The sequence below is a fragment of the Neodiprion fabricii genome, chromosome 1 (assembly GCF_021155785.1).
Source record: "Neodiprion fabricii isolate iyNeoFabr1 chromosome 1, iyNeoFabr1.1, whole genome shotgun sequence".
Taxonomy (NCBI): Eukaryota; Metazoa; Arthropoda; class Insecta; order Hymenoptera; family Diprionidae; genus Neodiprion; species Neodiprion fabricii.
Window position 1 is genome coordinate 26,842,981 of NC_060239.1, and position 27,024 is coordinate 26,870,004.

Below are 27,024 nucleotides of genomic sequence, written 5' to 3' on the forward strand. Positions count from 1 at the left end.
GACGGCTGCTTATCTAGGTTTGCATAGTTAATGGCGGGTCGCCGGCCGCCATCTTGGACCTCGCTCGTTTGAGAAGCCGGCCGCCCGCAAAAATCCCAAGTTTCCCAAGTTCGCGTGGCTCCAGGTGTCCCGTATAAAAGTTACACGGGCCCGTGACGAAATTTGGAGAGCCAACGTGGACAAACTAATCAGGATTCGGGCCCGGAATGCGTTAGGTGAGTTGAAAATGAGGCAACATTAACCGCCCGAATGCTGGCGTGTGATTTCTTCTCGCGTAATTGTGTGCACGATTCGGGTGGTGTGTGCGCGCTGTGCAGTGTGTAGCATCTTGAACCTCGTTCACGTCGTGAGCAGCTCCTAGACTCCGAGTAAAAAAAGAGATAAACTTTTCGTATCGTTGGATCGGGACGCACTGCGACCAAATGTCGTCACCCCGTTGAATTTCCCAAGATGCACACGTTTACCTCTGATCGAGGGTAAACCGAATTCTGCTGCTTCAATCAATATACACAAGTAATATACTCTTCTTGTCATGTACTTGTTAACGTTTCTCCTATTTCGGGTTGCAGCGCCTTTATTTATGCCTAATCGCACACGCCAACTCACTTTTGCTTCATTCTCAAAGAAAGAAATTAATTATTCATTTTTTTTTCCCTTCTCCACCCACTCTTGGGACATTATCGTATTTGATCGTATCCACTAGGCTTTTCTTTGATCAGTTAACAGAGTAGTAGCACACCCAATCTTAACCTTACTAACCATTAGTGACCACCTTGTAATGTATGCTCCAGTGATGATTCAGAAGGCATATCATTTTCAAGGACGTCAATCCACATTGATTAGCCCTTGGAATAAAAAAAAAGCGTGCTCTTAATGACATAAACTTGAAGAAAATTTCACCTTCGATATTTCAAAACCCATTTGCTATCAGTATGTCATTGAAGAAAATAAATATACTGATGAAAAGTCACACGCTACATTTCCTAATATGATTTTTATTTTTGTTATTTTTATAATTGGAAGTAGTGTTATATAAAAGTGCTCAAAAACTCGTTTTTACTCAATGATGACTAATAATACTTTTCGAATCGTCGATGCAGGTCTACTGTCAATTCCTTGTCATTAATACCAACGTTATGTGTAGAAAATAGCGAGTCGAACGGTTCAATTTAATGTAATAAACATGTAATGTGTATTTTGTTCTTGGGATATTGGTAATAAGATATCCCAACATTTTGTATCGATGTCCCGAACTACGAGATGTCAGCATCTTGATGGTAGGGTACAAATTATCAAAGATTTGACTGTAGAAACGTTCAATTGCTTGAATATTTCAATGCTTTGCATAGATTTAAAACTTTTTTGGTATGACAAACATGCCTATCAAGCTTTGCTCAACTTTACTGACAAAACTGATTGTACGTTTTTCAAAGAGTAATGCCAATAATATCGCATGATTGAAGTTGAATGTATACATATGTCACTTTTATAGTGATAGGTAATCAGTTTTCTACCTTTTTTTTATTGTATTGACATATTTGAATAAACTTATGCACAGTCTTGTATTTATATTCGTAGTTATCGGCTAGTGACGCTTAACCACATGGTTAAATTGCCCGTCTGTCGAGCGATGGGCTGGCGGCGCAGTTCGTTGCTTATGCTTTCAGCAGTTATAGGTACTGGCGGTGTGTGCACGTGGTTTTTCACTATTGATAAAGTTACTAAAATATCTTGAACTGGCATTTCTCATTTATCCAAATGTCTTTTAAATCTCATCTTACTGCCGTTTTGTGCAAAGTTGTTTTTAAAACTACTTGTTTCGTTACTAAATTTTTGTCAGTGTTGGCATTGTTATCTTGAACAATCATGAATACAGGTTAATTATAAACATGGAGCTTCAAAAAGATATAAAATTAAGATAATTCATTAATGGCATGATACTGTTGCATGTAACATTTATTCAATTTGTCCACAGTATTACTGTCTGGATTGATGAATGATTATTAACTATTAACAAATAAAGTGCATGGCAGATATTCCATAATTTGTGTTTATGACGTATAGGTATTGATTTTGTTATATCATTTTTGTTTCTTTAAATAAGAATCGATAGGTTCTGAATATAGCATATTTATGAGTATTTGACTGTGTAAAATGTTCACAAATTCTTCATTTGTCAAATACTGTGACAAAAATGTATCACAGAAGAACCAAACGTTTCAGATTGCTGTAAGATAATGTTGCATGATGCTAATTCCTCGAAATGATGACCAGTCATGATTTGTGGAAGTCATAACCAGCTCTGATGACCAAAGGAATGACTATAAATGTACTCTATCTTCATTTTCCTCCATACTAAATTAACTGGTTTATTATAAGCACATTTCAAAATATCATTCTTGGTTTGTTTTCTGCCAATAAAATATAGAAAAACGTAATATCCCGAACGTCCACAGAATTCTGTTTAAAGAGTTGACATTTTCATTTCCAAATCCAATGTAATTTAACAAGTACATTATCAATGAAGAAATTGTTTTAGCTCTCCAGCGGTGATTTAATTAATTTAATAGGTGTAAAATGTGTATACACAATGTATGTAATGATGCTATTTACTTTTCCAGGTCTACTTCTGCATTCATATGTTGGTAGCAGTAGCAGGGTGAGCGGTGGATGCAGCGTAGTTAGTAGCCGATCCTTTTGGCTCAGCGACGGTGGCAGTGCAATTAGTTTAGTTAAGAACAGTAACGAAGACGTCAACGATCTTGTGACAATGGCGCTGCCAAGCAGAGCACGAGTTTATTCGGACATCAATTCACACAAGCCTCGCGAGTACTGGGACTACGAGTCCTACGTCGTTGACTGGGGGTGCGTGCATTACTTTGTTAGAACAGTAAATTTTGTGCGATTGTCACCGATGATAATAATCTTATTCATGATGTGAAAAAATTTCTTATCTTCGGCTAAAATAGATTACATAAGATTCTCAATGTAATATAAGTACAAAACACAGGATGAAAAATTACCATACTAATTTGAAGGTACAGATTCTTGAGGAATATCCTTATAAAATTTTGAACCGGTGTATAATTTTTTTTTATCATTGTATTTATCAGTCCAATTATGTAGTATTGAGGATCCAAAGTAAGTCTTACTTACCTCAGAAGTTGCAAATTTGATGGAGTGGCGTACTCACTAATGAACTTTTGAAGTTATTTTGATACTGTTTTTCACTGTAACGTACTTTGTGAAATGATTTATTGTTACATAGATTTTATTTTTCACTTACAGTCAACAAGATGATTACCAATTAGTCAGAAAACTGGGCCGGGGGAAATACAGCGAAGTATTTGAAGCCATTAATGTCACAAATAATGAAAAGTGTGTCGTCAAAATATTAAAGGTACGGAATATTATACACTAAAAATCAAAGATAACTGCAACATCAAAATTGATGCAGTGTAAAAAATTTGATTAAAGCTCAGAAAAAGATGCACTTTTAATTAATTAAAAGCCTATAATTTAATTTGGAAACTTGACATTCATGTGAGGAAGCTTGCCTGACATTTTAAGACTTGTTTTGTTTTCACGTATGCTGCTTAATGTTAAACTCATTTTTAGTATGCCTTTATATTTGTATTTTAATTCTTGAATTTTTAGTACATATTCAGCACTACTGATTTGCATGTTTTCAATTGACTTCTTAATTAAAATTTTTTTTCAACAAATCAACCCTACATCTTTAAGTAACATTTATATAAATTGAATAAAGTACACAACTTCCTTATTACTTTGCTTTGGTACTATAGCATTCATATACTATTAGTTAAGTAGAAAACGAGTAGCTCAATTAGCATTCTGTTTTTAGCCAGTAAAGAAGAAGAAGATAAAGAGAGAGATCAAAATTCTGGAAAACTTGAGGGGTGGGACCAATATTATCACACTACAGGCAGTTGTCAAAGACCCGGTTTCAAGGACACCAGCATTAATATTCGAACATGTTAATAACACCGACTTCAAACAGCTCTACCAGACCCTTACGGATTATGACATACGATACTACCTCTATGAATTGTTAAAGGTGTGCTTTCTCTCTTTCAGCCTATTATAATCCGTGGGCCTAAACTAGGTACTGATGATTGATGTTCATTATCAATCTATAATGTTTCTCATCTTCACTCATCTAACCATAAGCTATTTCCAAAACAACAAAATTAGCAAGAAAAATAAAGTATTTTCTGAATTAACCCTTTCAATCACAAAAGCCACAATAGTAGCACCCTTTTTTCTTAATTTTTTTATATTCTATGCAAAATTCTGAATTTTTTGCATTTTCAGGTAAACTGAAAAACTGAATTGCAGACTGAAACTGTGCTTAAAAACAGTCCTTCAAAATAAGTTACAGATAATTTGATGCAAATATTGCGAACACCACTGATATTTAAGTCCGAAGTTATGATTACCTTAGATAATCTTTATCAGACGTGTATACATATATATTTATGTATGTTGAATCAGCTTGTTATTGTGTATAGGCTTTGGACTATTGCCATAGTATGGGAATAATGCATAGAGATGTAAAGCCGCACAACGTGATGATCGATCATGAAAATCGAAAGCTGCGGCTAATTGACTGGGGATTAGCAGAATTTTATCATCCGGGACAGGAGTACAACGTACGTGTAGCGTCTCGCTATTTTAAGGGCCCAGAGCTGCTAGTCGACTACCAGGTGAGTTTACATTGTTAAATACTTTGAAATAATTAAAACTTAATTTTGTGTCGGTATTATATCGAAACAATTGAAATTACAATTTCTATATCTTTAGCACCACATAATATTGAAATGATATTTGCGTAATGTCTTAGTTATGTACTGAATGGTTTTCTTAATACTTATATGATTAATATTATTATTATTTTGGTTATTTTAGATGTACGATTACTCCTTGGATATGTGGTCGCTAGGCTGTATGCTGGCGAGTATGATATTTAGGAAAGAGCCATTTTTCCATGGACACGACAACTACGACCAGCTGGTGAGAATCGCCAAGGTCCTAGGAACAGAGGAGCTCTTTGAGTACCTGGACAAGTATCACATTGAACTAGATGCTCGTTTCAACGACATTTTGGGTCGACACTCGCGCAAGCGTTGGGAACGCTTTGTCCATTCTGAAAACCAGCATCTTGTTTCGCCCGAGAGCCTTGACTTCCTTGATAAACTTCTGCGCTATGACCATTATGAAAGACTCACTGCGCGTGAAGCAATGGACCACCCATATTTTTGTAAGCTATTTCGCTAATCTTTTTCAATTCGAGTGAGCCTTTCAAAGAAATTTAAATACATCTAAAATATCCCTTTCTACTCTTTTTATTTCAGATCCTATAGTAAAGGAACAAGGTCGGCTTACCATGGTGTCGTCGTCACCTACTCCCATGACGGGCTCACTGCCTGTAGTTGAGTAGCGGCCCAGGTAATGTCCTCACCATCTTAATTTATTACTATTTTCACTGATTAGTACTATGCATATTGAAACAGAGTCTATTTATCTATTACTTGGTCACTAATCATTAACTTATCATATTTACATGCCATGATACATATATAGTTAGCAAATAGGCAATACGTGTGCTGGATACAATATAAAACAAATCAACACAATTCTCGTCCCATTCTAATATTCCTCCAGAATTGTATATACTGCTGTAATAAATTTTTACTTTCGATGTAATCTGTAAAACTTTTTTACTTCATAATATATAGTCTCAATTGTGTTTGCACGATTATTTCAATATTTAGCACAATTTCCAAACCAATTTTGATTTATTGTAATTGCTGGCAGGGTATAGCTCAAAATAGATAGTCTATGGATAATATATAATATCGTTTTAATTGGGAACCTATATCCAAGGATTAAACATCCACTTTGGGAAGTTATTCTTACGAAACAAGATCATTATAATTCCAAAACAGTGCACTCGTTTTCCCATAATTAATGATACATAATGAAATTTAATTCAGTCTGTTTGATAAAGCAATGAGCCTGCATAATATGACGTAGAATGTTCAGCTTCCATTGTATACTTGAGCTCCGAGGCATACACCTGGCATATCACAAATTTTAATATTTTAAATTGAAGCGTATTTTCTTTAAAAAGATACTCTCAGTACAAAAAAGATGACAAACATCTATTTACCCAGCGCATTTTGGTATCTAAGAGATTTGAAGTTATTGTTCTGCTAGAACTTACCAAAATTGTCTATTACACATTTTTCTATCTTTGTGAACGTAGAAATCACAGATACATGATTCCATTCACAATAAGACAAACGGATACTTGAATCCAGTTGTAAACAGCCGCTTTCTTGTTGAGAAAATATAATTTTCTTTACAAGATTTGAAGATGCTGGTTCTGTCATATTGAACTACCAGCTCGGGATTCCGTAGTAGCTTGACTTGGGAAAATAAAACTTGTACCACAGACCTTTGGTTATCTAATAAAATCTTTTGTAGCAACTTGTATGTGAAGCATGATCATTCAATCTTGCATTGTGTAGACCAGGAAAAGTCTATATAATTAGGAAATATTCAATCTTGATAAGTAATATTTCTTACGAATTCGAGTAATCATCATTTGCAGGAAATTATTATCTGTCATTCTTAATAAACGGTTCAATATTCAATGTGTCGACGGAAATTATTCGGCCATCTGGTAAACCTAAAATTTATACCTGTATGTTCAGTATACTTTAGAAAACGAAAAGTTATGTCAGGTATAATATTACTGAATGGTGTTTATAAAATTTCAAGATTTAGATACTTTTGAAAAAATATGCATATTATCAACTTAAAGATATATTGGCACTCCCATGCGAGGTGTGATGTTTTCAATACTTGGGGAAGGGGTGTACAAATAATTAAACCACTTGTGTAAATCATAGCATTTCCAATTGGAAAGGCTAGGTAATCTAAACAATGAGCAAACATGAGCTATATTCAATGCCGTAGAATCTAGCATTTAGTTTTCTAGGTCTCTACAATAATCAATCTTCTGTTTGCTCGGTGAATACGAAATTGTTTGCCAATTTTTGTGACTACAAAAATTAAACCACCAAGTGTGGATTGATCAAGGCTTAACATTGTTTCCAATTTGACGACTTGGTTACACCAGCGAATTGTACAATAACAATTTTTAAACTTTTCATTTTGAATGGTGACAGAGCGAGGGGTTTGTTGCAGATGACCACAGCGTGGCAGCGGGCAGAATGCCGGTACCAGTTGCGGTTTCCGGGTCGGCCGGGCTAGGGGTCGGGGACGGGGTCGAAGGAGGGGGAGGGGGCCCTATCGAAGAGCCCCCACCCCCCCAACCGATTTCCCAGCTTATATAAATTCAACATCCCTAAATTATCGAATAACCCCAAAGCTACTTCTGAACACAATAGAACATCAGACATACAGTATCGTCAACGTGATACCATTGCGCACCACTAGAATCCAGTTTGAGGCCAACGAGTCAGTTGAACCTTTAAAACCAGAGACCATTCGTTATTTTAACTTTGACAGCGCCGAACTTGCTCTTCAGATCCCTCGCAGCTTGTCTGGTGTTGACGTTATTCAAATTTCTAAAATGTTGAAGATGATTGTGCGATGGATTTGCAGCGTCTTGTCATCAAAAACTAGCCGTAACCATTCTAACCAATTGTTAATAATACTGGGTGTCTATTTAATTATGATAACGGTGTGCGGACTGTCTCTGTGGCTTGTGATACAACCGCTCATAAAAAAATGACGTCGCCAGATCACACATTTAAGTCCTGATTTTTTCACAGATTGTTCACGTTTACGAATACACCGATAGCTATAATAGGTCATTCAATTTACTATATTTAACGATGATAAAAATGTTCATTTATATCTGATACCACTATAATAGCTGAATAAAATGTTTGTTATAGCCAAAATTTTTTTTCAACATCTGTATACCTGTATCCAACATATTAACTTTTACCGAATGTAATTTTTGAGCATTACGAACTTCTTGTAGTAATATTCATGAGAAATTTAATACGAAGGCTAATATGCTGTTGCTGAGTATTCATGGATTAACTTAATTGCTTGTTTCACTGTGACGATTGGAGTAATCAATGGAAAACTTGAATGAATTATTAGTTCCGATGCACTTGGTCGTCAATATGAAACAATATTATAGAAAGAATTATTGTTGGTACATCCCATCTTCATTTATAAACTTGGCAAATTGAATCAAGATTCATCTTTTAAAACATAACGTAATTAACATACGTCATCACATAGTGTCGGTATATTTATAATATTATGTTTTGAAAAAAAGACTTATACCCTTTATTGATTGAACAATGAACATTGAATAATGTCAGTTTATAATCGCAGCACATGAACTGCATTGATTGTTCTAAAAACAATAAACACTTATTTTTAAAATGAAACTGTGAAAAAGTTGGAACACTGCGAATAAGGTGAATTGCTTTAGATTTTAGAATGATATTCAAAATTACTTGGCTTTAGTAATGTGTTTTATAGATAGTTTAGTAGATGAGACTAACGTTATTGAAAGAAAGTAATTTTGAAGATACAATTTTACCAAAATAAAATCAAACCACAGTAGCGGGAGGTAATGCAGCTCTCATATCACACGCTTTACATCGTCAACTCTTAGTCTACTTTATTACATGTGGATAATACCTTGATATTTGTATTAAAATTCCACCCCTGTGAAACTACCGTGTTTAAGACTTGACATACGGAGATCACACCTAAGTACTGCCACAGATTAACAAAAATGAATAGTAACCTGGACGAACGTCATATATATTCTATATCAGTGTTGAAAGATGAGGCGTTTTGCTTGCCAAAAAGATGCCAGAAAGATAAAAATTCAAATACTGCGAGTCTAACATATCTTTCAACAAATCAAATAAATGCGATGTCAAAATTGGCAACTTATATGTTTTCTGTTTATCAATGATTCAAACATTGTATTACTCCGTAATAAAAGGAATAGTAATGTGCAAATTGGAGGACGATAGTGAATAACTTGATAAAACTAAAGTTCCAAGCTAGGAAATCAAAACTTACAACTACTAGCCGCTTCAGCAGCTATTTAACCAGTATTTTCAATTCGGTTTATGGACCTGACTAGTAGTTGCGAGATCGAACCGTTGAAGGCATACATATTTGTCTCAGAAGTGTGTTGACCTGCCCTGAGCTGGTACTTAGAAAAAATAATAAATTTTCAAATAATAATGTAACCATTTCATAAGTATGTTCAATGCAAGGCTGGTTGTCACACTAATTCAATACTTTCACATCGTTACATAGAAACATTATAATATAAATAAGAAAAGCGTGCATGACCCTGATCCATGATTTTTATTAAACAACTTTCAGTCAGCACACTTTTGATTTTCTATGATGAGCCAATTACACATATATTTTCATTGCATAATTATGTCTTAAGGGGTCTGTAAAGATGTTTATACCTATATGTCATTTTATCTATGATTTCTGCCTGTTTGAATCCAATGGTTTATGACGCATTACAACGTATAATATACATATGTCATTATTCGCAAATTTTTATCGATTCAGTCGAGTCATATTCGACTGATTTTAGCTTAGTGACCATCTAACGTATGGTACATCGAATGATAATATTATCGAGTGGATGTATGTGCTTTTAATATCCACACAGTATGTATCGCTAACTTGTTTTGAGCAAAATCGCGTCCATTAATGTACATTTGTTTACATGCATTTCTACGTTATATTATTTGAATATTGATAAAAAAAAAATTTCATTTCCTAGGTAATATATCTAAGAATATGCTTTGAAACCCATTAGTTGAGAATACTATAGATTTGTATAAGCACATCTGGGTTCAGACAGGTGATTTGATTTAGTTTTTAAATCAATCGAGTAACTAAAAAAGATAGAATTATATAAACGTATATGGTTTTCCTTGCATTAATTTATAATATACCTATCCAATTTGATATTGTCATAACTAAAGTATTTGGGGCATATTAAATACATGATGATCCGAGAGTATATGAAAAACCAAATAAATAATTTGCAATATTTCTTTACTTAAATTTTTTATTTAAACTTGATATTAAAATGATACACATTGCAGTGTCGATGTAAGCTCATGGCTTGTGGCTAATGTGACTCTTGCTTATACCATTGTCAATGGTATTCGTAATTTTGAAGCCCCAGAAGAGTAGATTACAGTATAGAAATATTCTAACAAATTAAAACTTGTAATACATTTTTACATTAAAGTACCGCCCAAGTCATAATCTTTCCTAAACTGGCACACTGTTTTTGCCAATGCGCGATGCTGGCCATACGCACATACGCACTGATACACACACACACAAGTCCTGGAAACAATTCCGAACATTAAACAGTTACAGCGTATTCACTTAATTTAACGACATTTTTTTTAAATGACTACGTAATCTCTAAAGGTGAATTCGAATAAAACCTCGTGTTACTTGTTGGCACAGTGTACCAATTTCGTAGGTATGGTAGATAAATTATAGTATCGATGTTCACACGTTTATTTATGATTATTATGTGTTGGCGATTTGTGAGCCGAGCAAGAATTATTACTCAGAATTGTTATATACTGAACTGTTATATAAGATAAGGCAATACCTATGTATATCATTGGCCCTTGTGTGTAGTTCTCAAAACAATGTGTGCAATAGCATCTTAATACGACAATTTGCTATGGCAAAAACAGTGTGTAAATATTCGTTCTCCCCAAAACCTCTGTTCATATGTTAAGTTTACAATAATCTAGTTTAGTTTTATAGAAAAGAAAAACAAAAAAAAACTATAATTACTCTATTAAAGAAAAGTAATTAATGAAAAACTGAATAAATGGATTAATATTAATCGGAAGAGTCGGTATGATTATTTGTGTTTGTCGCATATTTATCGAAAGATATAATAAATATTGTTTACGAATAAGTAGTTGAACTATTCAACGTAATTCTATTTGGTAACAAATAGGAATAAAAGTAAAAGAAAAATAAAATCAAGACAAACTCTCTCGTGTTTCATAATCTGTATTTCACAACGTCTGATGAAGAGACTAACTTCGAGATTGATTTCAGTATAAGTTTTTTCAAATTCTCACAATTGATAAATTATTGCTTCCATAAAGAGTTGAAAATGATAATAATAGAAAAAAGCAAATACTAACTAAAATACATGATTTTTATTACCACAGCTTTCAAATTTTAGTTATGTTACTTTTGATACATTACAAATGCGACATACAGGCCTTGTATAGATCAAATATAAATCATAAATTATACACACATGAACTAGTGATAGTAAAACATTTTTTACACCATCGCATTGTACTAGGTGATCAAAAAATGTTTCGTAAAATATTGTAAATACTAAGTGTATTTAATTTCTTGAACATGCAACATAATTCACGTCATTTTTTTGAACTTAGCTTTAAGACAATAACTGTAACAATGTTCCCAAGGCAGTTTCGGAAAAGTCATGTTATGGGTAGCATTTTGTACCTATGCTGCATTATTCAACCTTTGTAATCTATCCCGTAACTAATCTCGTCTTTGTCGAAAATTAAATTCTTGTTAAGTAAATACGTAATATAACAAATGTTTTCCAACTTAGGCAGGAAAATATACATGCATACAATAATACAGCGTTTTTATGTCCAAAATTGTAATATCGCTAAACTAATGATAATGTATAGGAATACAAAGGTAAAATACAATTTTGTTTCGATATATATATATATATATATATATATATATAAAAAAACGAACAAAAAACACGACCCTTTGTCTACTTACCGATTTTTTTTTTTACATTCATTACTATACCCTATACTACGGATGGTTTGAGAAAATAGCCCGTTTGTCAGCTATCACTATGGTTATTTAAAGCTGGTTCGTAGTGCGACTGGATTCGGTTTCATTCCAAATACCATCTGTATTGTACATACCACGTGTTGAGAAACCAAGTAACGAACCAAGTTATTTATATAATTTTTTTGTCATGTATATGTATATATTATATATATACATATATATATATTAGGATGGTCTTTAATAGGGGTGTTTTTGAATTTTTATGCTTCCAGGGGCTTAAACACTTTCAGATTGATAAAAAAAAAATTCCTTGAAACTTAAGCTCTCTATGTCAACTCCAAGATAGTACGTACTGTGACCGAAGTATCTATTTCTTTTTTCAGACAGTAGCACTAATGCCCATTAAAATCTCGTAGTTACAGATTTTTCGGAACATCATTACTCTTACAATAAACTATATACTGAGAAAGAAAGTTTTTTCCATGTTATTTAAATAAAATATGTAGTACTATTTTAGAGTTGATACAGAAAGCTCAAATGTCCAAGGAATTTATTTTTAACAATTTGAAAGCGTTTAAGCCACTGGGGGCATAAAAATTCAAATACACCCCTATTAAGAACCACCCTATTACGTACATATATATATATATAACGTATCTCTAAGTTGGCACACAATCTTTAGTATAATGTCGTATGTTGAATTTCCTTCCTTGTGTCACAATTATTGGATGACTACTGTGTAAAGATGTTTGCCCTTTTCGTTCTTTGAAGAAAAAATAAATAAAATGTTATTTTGATGGTTAAGATGCATATTGGATTTGTAATAACATGTGTTCGGCTATCAATACACGTGGAAACGAGGATATGTGTCATACTTTGATCTGCTGAATGTTGACCATTCACGGAGACGGAAAATAACATTTATTATGGAAAAACGTTCCTACATATGAAGTTTAGCAAACGATTACATTCACAAACTTTTATACTATATTTTCTAAATTTATTTACCCGTGCGTAATGTGTTCATGTTTGATTTTTATTCCAATACTCACAAAATTATCATTCTCAGGGTTAAAATGATCGATTATTCAACAGTCTAACACGAAATTTAATAGGTTTTCATAAGTTTTTAAATATCATGATAAGCAATAGGCTATTTGACAGAAGCAAGTATATAATTTAACAATGCATAATAGTTGACTAATGTTGCTTATGCCGATCATGTATTCAATCATCTCACTTATTACAATATCAAAAAAAAAGTACTCTAGAGCAGCATTTCTCAATTTATAAAATAAGAGATTGTATTTCGTGCGGAATTCATTAAGATTGATAATTGGATATAATATGGCTAGGATGACTTTGTGACTTTCTAACAGTCTATGATTGCTCAAATAACTTTACCATATATTGTACTCGATCATACAAGTTGAATTTGTTTGCTGATTCCCGTAACAGAGAATTTAGATCTTGTGGCGTGGTTTTCGGCCCGCTAAATAATGTACGATTAATTAGTTGGTAGTTGCACGCATTTATCATTCGTGCAACAATGTCGATCTTGTTCAAGCCTTTCAAGCCCATGTATAACTTTTAGCTTTTTACAATTTCACCAGCTGATATTGAAATTCCTATGGTTCCACAATTGTGAAATGCTGTCTTAGCGTAGACAATAAATATGATACATATTAAACGAAGATTTATTCATGGTAACAATGTGTTTGTGGAATTATGGAAATATGTTTGCACCTTGGGAAACGCACGGAGTCTGCCATGAATAAATACGTCGTAATATTTCTATTGCAATATACAATGGAGTATACTATTTGGTGAATTGAATCGATCCCAGCATCAGCTAAGGTAAATTTAAAAGAAAATTTCCATCGCTGAGGAAATAATGATAAAATAACTACATATATTATTAATAAGCGGTGAAAAAAGTATAGTAAGATAGTAAATAATGGAAAATGAATTAAAACTGTGTCCAGTCGATGAAGATAAAAAAAAAATTGTTCGAGATAAAAACCATGGTGTTGTTATACATATAAAACGATATGAAAAAGAGGTGAAATAAACTATTGTAAACATTTGTATTGACAGAGTTCTGAGAATTTATTTTTGATTTTTTTATAGCATGTGATTATTTTACTCTCGTTTATTTAATTTGATAGCGCTACAAAAATACGTAGTTACTATAATCATTGTTCTTTTAATTATTCTTCCAGTGTCACCGCAATTTAACTTATGTTTTATCTCCCTAGAGTAATTAAATCTGTAAAGAATTTTGCTTGCTTCATAATGGAAACATCGTAATATTACGTTGAAGTCTCAAGTACGTTTTTGTTCCATTTTTTAAATTTGCAATAACGTCGAAGTTCGTGGGTATAACAAGGATGGCAAATCGATTATCGAACTTTTAAATAGTTGCGTCGGTGCAGCGTTTCAATAAAGCGACGCACGCGTTGCGCAGCTCACACGCCGGTAAAATATTGAAAACGTCAAAACGGAGGGATGACCAAAAGATACCGGTATTTAATATTCTGTAATAGCTGATACAATAACGAACATGAGCAGCGTAACATACGTTTTGGACAATGGAGGATACATGGCAAAAGTAGGCCTTTCTAGCGATACTCCGAAGTAAGTTTACATTTATTTAGTTACTCTATTATTTTTGGTTAGAATCCGACTTGTTTTTCGCAAACCCGCTAAAAATCTGTAAATCGGATAAGAGACGGGACGGTGAAGAGTAATTACCAAAGAATACGTTCATCACAAATTGTAATGAAGATTAGTACACGGATAAATTTGAATTTGTAGACTGGTTCCAAATTGCATTATGAAAGCGAAGAGTGAGCGACGAAGACCCTTTGTCGGTAAACAAATCGACGAATGTCGCGACGCGTCCGGCTTATTTTACATATTACCGTTTCAAAAAGGGTATCTGATTAATTGGGACATTCAAAAAACCGTTTGGGATTATATCCTTTCAAAAGAATGCTGTCCGGCAAACCTTAGCCAGATGCCTACGATAGTAACGGAACCTCTATTCAACTTTCCGTCTATCCAAGAAGCAATGACTGAAATATTTTTCGAAGAATATGAGTGCCAAAGTTTACTTAGAATAAACGCCACTGGATTATCTTGCTACAACTATAGGCATAAGAATCCAAATACTAAATGCTGCCTTATAGTTGATAGTGGATACAGCTATACACATGTCGTGCCTTACGTTAACGGCGTAAAGATCAAGGAAGCAATAAGGAGAATTGACGTTGGTGGAAAATTGTTGACAAATCACTTGAAAGAAATAATTTCCTATCGCCAATTGCACGTTATGGATGAAACATACGTTGTAAATCAAGCTAAGGAAGACTCCTGCTTTGTATCGCAAGACTTTTATAAAGATATGGAAGAAGCTAAGCTAAACTTGGAAAACAATACCATAGCTCGAGATTATGTTTTACCAGATTACACTACACTGCGGAGAGGTTTTCTCAGAAAACCTGAAGTTTCTGGAGAACAGCAGACCTTGCGTTTGAATAATGAACGATTCGCCATTCCTGAAATTCTCTTTCATCCGTCGGATGTCGGAATACAGCAAATGGGTATTCCTGAAGCAATAGTTAACAGTGTGAAAGCTTGCAATGAAGAAACGTGGCCCCATCTGTATATGAATATAGTTTTGACTGGCGGTAATGCCAAGTTCCCTGGCTACAAAGATCGAATTTTAAAGGAGGTCAGAAGCCTTTGCTCGTCGGAGTTCATAGTAAACATTACCTTACCCGATGAGTAAGTGAGCCCACATCTTATCGCAGAGTATTTTCCAGTTCTTGAATCATTTTAGCTTTCAAAGATGAAATTCTCTGTCTTATTTCAGCCCTATTACTTATGCTTGGGAAGGTGGAAAAGCGATTTCCAAAGATCCAGTATTTTCTAATATGGTAGTAACGCGTGAAGAATATGAAGAAGAAGGCCAAGCACTTTGTTATGAACGATTTGACGTTTAATTTATTTATATTTAATGTTCACTTTATAAGAAATAAAAATCTGAAAATACTTACAATAAAGCACGTATTTTTTCAAACTACTATCGGAATATCACAAAAAACTGCTTGTAGCCAAGTACAAGCTACATTATTTGTTGAAAACCTTTATAAAATATTGGGATTCTAGAATGATCTGTTGTTTGTAAAACCCTTTAACTTCAAAAAATGGGTTTTGGAGAAATGAGACAGAGCACACGTGTTGAAAAAAAAATATTACTGCTTCATTGTTCATTGTTTGCTATAAATAAAACTTTCAATGTGAGTTTACTCCAGTAATCACACCGCTTCCGAAATACTTTTCGATTTTATAGTCAAATCATTATACTGTGGTATAGTCGCAAGGCTGTGCCAAGTGTGAGGGAACAACTGCTCTTAGTTAATTTGTGACATAGAATGATTTATGTTTACGATTTTGTGATTAGTACAGCCCAGCAAAGGTTTTACATTGTTTAGTACAGATTTAGATTGATTTCATCTGAGCCATTAGCTCTTCGAGACTAGGACCACTCGTTTCAGTTGACACAATCTCGGGTTCAGGATCCGCAGGTCGTGCTGGCAACGTGTAGGCTTGTCTGACACCGCTACTAACTGTCGCTGATGTGTCTTCGATATCTGGTACTGTCTCATCGATGAGAGAAATACCTTGAAATAAAAGATGTAAGGTTAATTGTTACAGTTAAAGTTTCTTCAATTGCCTAAGCAGCGCTTGTTGTCAAAGTTACGTTTCAATTATAACAGAGATGCGGTTGTATCCAGCTGACGATTCTACCGATTAATTGAATCGTATGAAAATTACCCCATTCGTTATCTTCGTGTAAAGGCGTATCATCGACTTCCTCCTTTGCGACTGTAATATCTTTTGGCTTAGCTTGATATTCTTGCTGCCTTTGTCGGCAGTATCTGTCATCGCAGTTTGGATTCGGTCTGAGCGTCATTGTCGGGAAGAAATCCAGCATTGCGTTGTAACCCAAATAAAAAGACGTATCTCCAAAATTCAGAAGATATTTCAAAGTGTTTTGGACTAAAAATCCAGCTACTATTCCCATTGTGGTAGGCAGAGATGCTGCGCAAACTCCATCGCGTTTCAATGTCTTTTCATCTATGTTTGCAGCTACAACTAGAGGAGGCGCACACTGTAAAATAGTTGTAAAAAATCAATGTAGACGCAAATGACAAGTTGCATAAAAGATCAATGCTCAATTACTGGAATATCTTGCGTGCATGTGTGTAAGTTCTAAGGTGAATTTTTACCTACACCAAAACAAGCGGACTCTCCAGGTACAATAAACTGTATATGTCCAGAAACGGCATTTTCTGATACTCCACTCTCAAACCACTTTTGATTGAGCTCATTGCAAGCTGTGTTTATGGCCATACGAGCTTCAAAATTATCAACGCAGCTCAATACCAGATCTACTGGTCCTTTTTTCAAGCTTGATTTACTGTAAAAATATTAATGTGTGAATATCGACAGAAGTTAGCATTTTTTCCTGTAATATTACTTCCAAACATGTTTCACTGTAATTCTATTTAACTTCTTTTTACGTAGTACCTGATGGTATCCATAAAGTGTTGAAAATTATCAACAGTTGTGATATTGTAGTTATGAGTTTCTATTTCAACATCCGGGTTAATAGCTTGTAATGTTTTTGCAGCTGCATCAACTTTGCTCAAGCCAGCCTGATGTGGTTGAAAAAAGAGCCTATTCATATTAGCCAACTCAACTTTGTCGTAGTCGAAAAGAACCAACTGAAAAACAAATGTAGAATATATTCAGCGATTATCGTATCGAGGGTAAACTTCCCAATATGTTACAAGTAAAGTAGGGCGTTAGCTTCAGATTTTTTTATTTATACCTCTGTACATATGTTAAACTTTGAATGTAATCAAAGAACACTTGAGCGATTCGTCATTGCTTCAAAATCAAATAATAATCAACTTGATTTAAAGATACCTTGCCGATACCGCATCTTGTGAGCATTTCTGCTGTTACGCTTCCAACACCTCCGACTCCCACGACAGCGACAGTCAGTTCTCTGATTTTTTCATAGTTGTCAACAATGCCCATACGCTTTAGCGCCATAAGTCGACTAGGAATAAATAATAATCGTAATGAAGTTCGATAAAACATAACTTGTGGCTACTATAATGTGCTTTTGTTTTCATGCAGGTATTTTTATTTGACATCGTAGAACGTGTATCAGACTACTCTTCACGTTTCTAAGAATTTTCTTGTTCATTACAAAACTTATCAAGCTTTACCTGTAGGGATTTGAGTCAACAACTTCGCTTGACATTTGGGCAATTTTTTGCCGGACTGGTGCGGCATTTTTACTTTTCTCGTTTGCTAATTCAATCTCCAATTCCGCGATTCTAGACTTCAATTTTTCTGTAGTATCCATTTTTCGAACTTATTTTTTCTGTGAAAGCACGTTGCAAGCTGCGATATTCCGCCAGCTGTCACTTTATATAGCAGAACGCTCTTCTTGACACGTCACGTGTCCGAACAACGTTCGCTTTACGCCGGTTGATCAACATTGCGAAGATGGCGCTAGTGTCCCGATTATTTCACGTTGGCGCGAAATGGATTTGAAATACAAACTTGACTTTACTCATTCCAAGCTCGCATACATGTAAAAGGGATTAAGGTTTCCGATGACAGACTTTGCAGTAAATAAGCTGATACCTTACAAAATCACACCATCACTGGAGTTCATTCATGGTTATGAAATGTTAAAAAAATAGACAACGAAAAATTAATAAAATAACGTTAGAAGCGTGCAATTGTCATCTTTGCGTATGGAATTACAAAAAATTGTGGCAAATATATATTCCGGTTGATATTACAGGTGGCATATATCACAAAGCAGTCGCACGGATAAATGAAACGTTGTGCTTATCAAAATCAGAACTACAATAAATTAACACGATAAGAGTTTACCGATACATATTTGAAACTTAAAATTAAATGAATCGATTACGAATGGATACTCATAGAAAACCGTACAGCGAAAACATAATTATTTGTATTTGCAATAATATAGTCTTTGTCGTAACTTGCAAAATGTCATCGATTTCGCATGAAATTATAGATATCTGTATCAATTCCGCGTGATATCAAGAATGTCATCACTGATGAGAAATTGACGGGTGTTAAATATTTACGTTATCATTATCAGTAGTTTAATTCAGATTATGTGTATTAACGCTGTTTGATTGTTTAATTATCGTAATCTCAGCATATGTTCCACATATCGATCTTTGGTACATTTATAAGTGACGTATATTTATAAACTATCCCTTTAAATCGAATAAACAATCTTATCGTTTAACGCTCCAGGCTTTTTGTAAACGGATATTTTTATTCAACAGTTCTGTTTTTCGGAATTTCCGGAGGAATTTCTGTAAATGTATTAGACATTTTTAGTGTGACTTATTCAAACTGAGATATAGCTTTACTTACTTTATATTTGTATGCCGATTGTATAAGTTGTGCTTGTACAATATATACATCTATAATCTATATGTATATATGTATATACATATGTGTGTCAATTTGTCGTTATTTGCTTTCGAGCTGATACAGAAATTTCAGCTACTAAGGCTAAAAAAATAAAACCAAAATATAATATACGGTTTAATTATTGTACGGTTAAAGGCATTAAAGAATTATATACGATAATATATTACTCCTAATTCGCCAATGTATATATGTATATACACATGTGTAATTTAGTACTCAGGTAATTGCGTAATCGAAAATTACATTCAATCTTCCACAACGTTCAGAGTTCACTTATCTACTTGAGGAGGCTAATAAAAGTATTTGACGAAAAACGGTGTACCTACTGAATTTGCAGAAATTCCGCGATGCGTATGTGGTGTAGATAATTTATGTCTATGTCGAGCCATCTACCCGAAACTGATTAAATTTTGGCTTGACGTATCGTCAAAATTTCAAATAAAATTAGGAATAAACCATTTTCTTGCAGTAAAAAACATTTCCCGTAAGTCTCCGTTACAAAATTCTATCCGTATAATGTACCATAAATTTATATCGAACTTGCGGTAGCCTGTAATTAAATTAACGTGGAAAATTTCTTAGTCATTGTATGTTATTCGTGAAACATGTTATGTAGAATTACTTGTAAAAAATGATTCGCATATTATTGACTTGGCCATCGCGTAAATTGCAACTATATAATACGTGTCAGATTTTTCATACAATTAAGATGGGATAGTTAATCGCTGGTAAAACTTTATCGGTAATCAATCGCAAACGGACAAACGGTCGTCATTTGCTGAACCGGTATAGCTTAGTGTTAATATAGTCTGAGCAAAAAAATTTGTCACAACAGCTGAAAGTTTGCTAATTTAATTAACACGTTTCCTACATTGAACCTAGATTCTGAAATTCGTATATTCTAGATCGTGATTTTGGCGTGAATATCGCAATATAAGTATATTCAGTATTCACTGCGACATTGGAGAGTCTTCGTTTCATAATTGGCTATTAGTTAATCTGACCTGAATTGAATTTTTGCTCTATCGTTAATTGCTGAACACCCTGACAATCTTAAAGTCATTATTCGTTTTTTCGTTCCGAGCAAGTGTATCGTTAAATCAAGACATCACGCTGAAGTCACGCGCAATAACTTTACGTGAAAGACCCTGAAGCGTAACCAATTGTGCACAGTCAAGTTTAGGGTTATCGCACAATTTCTCGTCGATGTTACAATTCTTATCGCGCTTGGATTCATAAATACGTGTTTTAGGTTGGCACATTTTTCGTTCCACGTACGAGCGGCACGTTTCTGCAGTATAAATCGCACTGCGAAATACTTGTAAGAAGATATGTAATCGTGCGTCTAAATTTATCCAAATGTTTAACTACCGAAAAAATGATAAAGAACAAAAGAATAAGAAAAAAAAGTAGCGCTTAATGATTCGCTGGCAACGAGAGCGAGAACTGATGGGTAAAAATAGTTACACAAATCTAGGTACCAATCCGTGTTGCCTAAAGTTGATAATAGGAGCAATAAATAAGAATTGTTTGCTTTAAAGATTTCGTCTCATCGTTGAACACCAAAAAGATTTATTAGACTGGTTAGCGACCTTCTTACGCGATCTTGGTCCGATATTAGAAGAACGTTGATTTTAAAAATCAATTTAAAACTGTCGATCATCGCATACGTGGAACAGTCATTACAGTTTCGTCACCGGTTCGTTACCAGGACATGGCGAAACATTAAAACAAATATTTCAGAGAACGCGATTTTAAAGAGCGGGCGGACATTTTCTTCCCCTGAACTCTGTACCAAATTTTCGATACGTTACGATATTTTACCCTGAAGAAAATATTAAAACTCAGTGAAGTAACTTCATGTCATGGGTTAAACAACGTTTGTTACACGTGCTTAAGGTGCGCTGCTGACCCTTTTAAAACCAGTCCTGGTGGTATCGTTACCGAGGTCAATTGGGAACACTCTGGGGGTCTTGAATCGTGCAATTCATTTGGCGATAGTAATTTTTCATATTAGGATTTAGATGTGGTACGATTTGTTTGTTCTCACTGCGTCGTGGAAAACAAATCCAGATCCACGATCAGCGTTTTCGCTGTCCGTCGCCTCGATCGTCGTCCCACAGGAATTAATAAATTCCGCGATGGTTGTTGCGTATTGAATTTTGTTTTAAAACGAGTTTCACCCAAACGACTGCTAATTACGCCCACTTTAGAATAACTACATCGACCAACAGCCGCGTCGATGAGTAACGAGCACCTACACTTATTTTGTGTTTGCAGGCTTTCATGTGCTAAAATCGTTCAGAACGCACATCACCTGTATATGGCACCTTAGGTACAAATTACAATTCTATTTCTGCTGCGATACGTTGAATCCCGAGTCAGCCTGTACCCTGGAAATTCACTCCGCAGAGTAGAAAATGAAACTGTCTGTGCGGATTTTTGCGACACGTATAAGGCTCGATTCTTTTAATCGATAGAAAGTTACTGCCGTGAAAATATTCGGACAATAGGTTGCTTATAAGCGATTTTTCGTGAACCATACGCAAAACGGGTGTAACTGATCAGCAGAGAAAATAAAATGTGTGGGTACGGCGGAATCAGAAGAAATATCTTGGCTCGCGCTTGAGAATGGTAATGCATGCAAGTAACGTTCAAATAGTATGCAAGTGTGTCATGCATAGTATAATATGGCATAATCGATAGAACTTATTGCCAGACAAGACATTCACACTGAATTAGCCACGCGGCAATGCAATTTCAGTTGCAGTTATTTTCAAGCCACAGACTACAATTTGCAATCTTCTTTTTTCAAACAGTTTCAATAATTGCTCGTCCCTGCCTTGAGCAAGCAAGACAGTTATAATGACTCAATGTAAGTTGTGTATTTTGGAAATTTTTCACCGCTGTAAGAGGTTTCGTGCAGTTTAAAGCCCTGAAAAGATTCTCAGATACTTTTACGACCAAAATTAATATCAGAATTCATTCTAATCGTAAGTATAAATTTAACTTATACAGCTGCAGTCCCGTTACTGTTCATCAAATCTGATATGCAGTCACCTTTTTTATTTGTAAACTATTTTGTTTGATTAAATTGATGAGTAATTAAAAAAACCACTGTGTTTAGTAACGCGTAGAGGTGTCTGCATTTCCTTATGACGACATAATAACTTTTCATCGAATAATTAATATTGCAATCGATCGCACGTTGTCGTTGAACTATAGTACACATGTGCAATAACGCTGACGCACCGATCGTTTTATTCAATTCTGTTTGCAACACGTGAATACAATATTTACAAACGATTTTTAACCTTGCGAAAGATTTAGTTCCGGGGTAATGTTTAATAATATACTTTTGACGTGATTGTCATTTATTTTTCCTCCTTCAATCCTGAGAAGTACGAATACAACAATTCTCTCAACTCTACGTGGAAAATCCCGTTCGTTGTACTATCTAATTCAATACATACGCTATGTAACGTTTTGACATTCTATCAGACGCACTAATTGATCCGGTTTATACGATATCTCGAGCGTTAATTGCGTTGTTTTTTTGACACACGATAGCCATGAAACCTGTGGAAACATGCGGGAAAATTACGTGTCTACATATATTTGCCAGGGAATTTTTACCACATGAAACGCTACGAGGGAAAAGAAAATTTCAACTCAAAATGATTTATAATTTTTTTCACAAGCAATCTCAGCAGTGCGATAAAAAAAAATCGTTTATCGCATGAAAATTTTGTTTTTAAATTAAAATACCATTCGCATGGTCTAAAAAAATTTTTCTTCCACAAAGTTCACCATAGACGTTAACCGGCTGCTGTACATAGAGATGTTCAATGAGCAGCGGCAGCTTCCCAACTAAACTAAACCAAAGTTTTGTTGGGTTGTAACATGAAAAATCGTAGGTTTTTTTATTTTTTTTTTAAATTTTTTATTTTTTACAACGTGAAAAATGTCAAATCACGGGACGATTTCTCAAAAGAAAGAAATCCTCGGAAAACTTTTACCGAAAAAACTCCGGAACCTTCGGAACGATTTAAAGAGAAAAACGGCGTGCAGACGAGTATTTCTCTGATCGTAGGGATCGTCCGACGGCCAGCGATGAGAGACAGGTAAGACAAGCATGAAACCTACGCTGCCGATTGTGAGACTCGAGACTCGCGGCGGGTTGCGGGTGTCGGGTGCACGTGTAAATATTTACCGGCGCATGCGCGTTGTGTCGTTCCTCGCGGTCACGTGACCACGTGGGTTATAAGTCGCCCTCCAGGCCGGCCGGCTTAACAGTTTTACACATCAGCCCGAAGCGTGCGGTAGGAAGTTGAAGTTGTTCGCTCGCCGCGGCCTTACAATCAACCGCACAATCGTCGCAAAGCGACACGCTCGTACGTGTCCCGTGTATAAAAATTAAATAAACAAACAAAGAAAGGTAGAAAGTCGGAGGAATTTCCTCTTCGCGTTTAAATATAACTCGTTTGAATTCCCTCGTCAATTCTCATCTATTTGTCGGTTGTGGCATCCCGCTCGCTGTTAGCGCGATTCTTTTTTATCGAATCATTCGATCGGCCCGAGCCTTGAACGAGAACTAACGTGAACGGCTGCTGCTGCTGCTGCTGCTGCTTCCTTGGCGTTTGTTAGAGATCGAGAAGACGCTGGACGCGAGTTCGATCTAGAAACAGGGGAGTTCAAGTGGACAAGACGTCCGGGAGCAGGCTATACTCGGACCTCAACTTCGCAGACCTCAATTTCCCTTAAACCTCCCCACGATGGCCGGCATGAACGAGTGGGGATACTCAACTGTAGACGGTCAGTCCTTACACCGATTATGTTGCTTTTCTTTCTTTTTTTCTTTATTACTTCCCCTTTTTGTTCCCATTAATTTCCAACCTCGGTACACGCAACGCCTCCTCTCATTTATATTATTTTTGCACCTCGTCGCCGAGCTTTCGAAACTCGCGACTCGCGGGGCTTTATTCTACCAAACCATCTATCACCGACACATGGGTCGAGGATAAAAGAGCGGCGATTCAGCGCTGCCACGTCTTTCCCCTTCCCTTCATCTTTGGTACTCCTGCGCACGAGGCAATGTTTACATCGTGTTTCCACGACTGAAATACTCGACGTTACCTGCATTTTGTCATATTGTCATTTTTACCTTTGTTAAAAATTCATCTCACAGCGCGAATAATGCCTATTGTGTAGGATAGTTGTAACGCTCGTATTACTTACGTACTTTGAGTACGGGTAACGTGGCAGCTACGCGTTTCGGTATGATCCATTATTGTGAACAATTTCGAATGAATGGACGTCAGCGTCGTCCTCGTGACTTAAAAAATACAAGTATTAGCACATTTAGCGAACCGATCTCGGTTACCGTTTTCAACGCTTCGTTATGTTCGTTATCTTCCTCGAGACTTTGTGATAATATTGCACAGGTATAACGTACCGGTTCGTACGAAAATAAGCGAGTCGCACGCCATGTTGAGAGACCGACGCAAAATCGGAACTTCTCATAAAATTACGTATTTCTGAAATCAGTCACTAACCATGTAGAGTGGCACCCTGTATGCAGGAAGGAATTTTATTGTCCGCCTGTTGGACCGATTTCTCTTATTGCATGAAATTTGTCCTCACTTCTACCAAACCTGTCTATCTGATTAAGTTGCGTATTTTTTTTTTTTATTTTTTTTTCGCCATTTTTCATTCAATTTTGACAAAGAATTCGTTGTATAACGTTCGTGAAATTAATGTATGATACAGCCTGATTTATGAGTATTCGGTGTGTAATTGCAAGAAATTGACGAATGTACTCGTTCCACGAGAAATTCTCCTAATCTACAATAAAAAAAAAAAAAATACGAGTCATATTATTACACGTGCAATAAAAGTCCTTCAAGGTCCAGTAATTGAGATTCTTTACGCACCTCGAAGCGGAATCGTTGGATAATAAAAAACGCATCACGCGATATTTGATGTATGTACATACGTGTCGAGTGACGCGGATTTCGTAACAAGATACGGTACGTTACTCATATATCGCAAGATTTTTTCTTAAAACTAACTAATTTTTATCAATAGTTGACTCAGACTTTACTTAAATGACTTCACTACCTGACAAAAGAAAACGTGCAATTATAATTTTCATCCTAACGCCCGAATAGAGTAAACCAAACAAAGATGAAAAGGAAGAAAATTAAAAAAAAAAAAACTATTCCAATCGTTAGTTAAAATAAATCTGCGGAGAAACTTTTTCACTATCATATATACATACATGTGTAGGTATACTGCAGAGAACAGTCAGCATTTACGCGGAATCTGATATGCAATTTACAGGCGCGGCTAGATTGGCGATATTATTAGCCGACGGAAACTGCGGGTAGTTGAGTTAATTGAAAATTCATGGAAGGTACGGTACGCACAGGTAGATACGAGACACGGTACTTTGCAAGCAGGTTGTATAATAATTGCCGAAAACTTTCCGTGGCATAAACGTCAAGGCGTAAAAATTAGGTGAGGTATTTTTTCCAACCTGACACGTCACTGTACCATTCCTCGGAGCAATTATAATATTCGTTCGTAATTAATTTTTACAGTTCCAAACAGACAAGCGTTTCTTTTTCCTTTTTTTTTTTTTTTTATTCGCGGTTAAAAAGAGGAAAAGAAACTATCTCGTAAACATACGATAAAGAAAATTGATTTTTTCAACCCGTGCGCGAAAAGTGTGCTTCTCAACTTGTTGGTGATACGCGATTTGATGCATTAGGGAGAGGAGAAATACACGTAACTCTCTTTCTCGTACCAACATGGTTTGTGCCACCTAATTCTTCACTGACATGATATCTAAAGAGGGTGCAACCCCTAAAATCAATACTCTTCTTTGGGGTCGGCCGATGCACCTGTAGCCTCGCTTTCTAAGGAGGTTACAAATTGTTGTTAGAAACGAACGCGGTCACAGTTCAATTTTTTTCAATCCATGACACCGCGATCAAGATTCTAATTCGATGTCTCAGATGGGTTTTATAATTTTTTGTACGAAACTAGATGACGAAAAACGTCACCGCAATTTTGTTCACAATTTTTCGACCCAGTGCGGCAGCGTATCTGAAGTGTGATTTGAAAAGTTGAAAAAACATATTCCACTTTCTAAATTCTTATAAATTCTGAAAAATTATCGGAAGATGCAGGTTTCATAACTTGGAAAGACAAATAAGAAAAAAAAATGATTATTACTGGATTGCATTTTTGATATAAGAATGAACATAAAAGTTCATTATAATGTATGTCTGCGGAGACATTTTTCGGCGCGTATTTTAACGAGCTCTTTACATTCATTCTCGTGTCAAAAATGCAATCCAGTAATAATAATTTATTTTTTTATTTTTCCATTTACTTTTTTATTTACCTTTATGAAGTTATGGAATCTTAATTTTCTAACAGTTGTCAAAAAGTTTGTTTTTTTCTTCAAAGTTTTAAACTATACTTCACATATGCTGGTTCGAAAAACTGAACAAATATTGCAATTGCATTTTTTCTAGTGTACTTTTATACGGA

At 35.2% G+C, this 27,024-nt stretch overlaps 4 protein-coding genes across 9 annotated transcripts in view; 3 read left to right on the forward strand and 1 right to left on the reverse strand.

Moving 5' to 3' along the window:
- Positions 1-27: 27 nt before the first annotated feature.
- Positions 28-11,827, forward strand: LOC124182464 (casein kinase II subunit alpha). Of its 5 annotated transcripts, none has more exons than XM_046569810.1 (9): positions 28-215; positions 2,224-2,329; positions 2,622-2,865; positions 3,289-3,400; positions 3,866-4,078; positions 4,533-4,727; positions 4,930-5,281; positions 5,376-5,469; positions 7,218-11,827. In XM_046569810.1, exons 3-8 carry the CDS (start codon positions 2,771-2,773, stop codon positions 5,459-5,461), a joined length of 1,053 nt encoding a protein of 350 aa, XP_046425766.1. In that variant the 5' UTR covers positions 28-215; positions 2,224-2,329; positions 2,622-2,770; the 3' UTR covers positions 5,462-5,469; positions 7,218-11,827. The 5 variants fall into 5 exon arrangements, with proteins under 5 accessions (XP_046425766.1, XP_046425741.1, XP_046425775.1 ...); XM_046569785.1 differs by having other exon boundaries at positions 7,237-11,827; XM_046569802.1 differs by lacking the exon at positions 28-215 and adding an exon at positions 239-513 and having other exon boundaries at positions 7,237-11,827.
- A 2,481-nt stretch (positions 11,828-14,308) lies between these two features.
- Positions 14,309-16,136, forward strand: LOC124182416 (actin-related protein 6). The gene is made up of 3 exons (XM_046569689.1): positions 14,309-14,532; positions 14,713-15,684; positions 15,773-16,136. Exons 1-3 carry the CDS (start codon positions 14,459-14,461, stop codon positions 15,900-15,902), a joined length of 1,176 nt encoding a protein of 391 aa, XP_046425645.1. The 5' UTR covers positions 14,309-14,458; the 3' UTR covers positions 15,903-16,136.
- Positions 16,137-16,317: 181 nt separating this feature from the next.
- On the reverse strand, positions 16,318-18,440 carry LOC124182410 (ubiquitin-like modifier-activating enzyme 5). The gene is made up of 6 exons (XM_046569675.1): positions 18,204-18,440; positions 17,896-18,031; positions 17,494-17,690; positions 17,197-17,383; positions 16,738-17,074; positions 16,318-16,583 (listed from the first exon to the last, which is right to left on the reverse strand). Exons 1-6 carry the CDS (start codon positions 18,341-18,343, stop codon positions 16,402-16,404), a joined length of 1,179 nt encoding a protein of 392 aa, XP_046425631.1. The 5' UTR covers positions 18,344-18,440; the 3' UTR covers positions 16,318-16,401.
- A 5,323-nt stretch (positions 18,441-23,763) lies between these two features.
- LOC124174349 (carbonic anhydrase 2) overlaps positions 23,764-27,024 on the forward strand; it is a 28,556-nt gene continuing 25,295 nt past the window's right edge. For both annotated transcript variants that reach the window (XM_046553402.1, XM_046553410.1), the window contains exon 1: positions 23,764-24,279. In XM_046553402.1, coding sequence (XP_046409358.1) covers positions 24,240-24,279 — 40 coding nt within the window. In that variant the 5' untranslated portion in view covers positions 23,764-24,239. The remainder of the gene's footprint in view (positions 24,280-27,024) is intronic.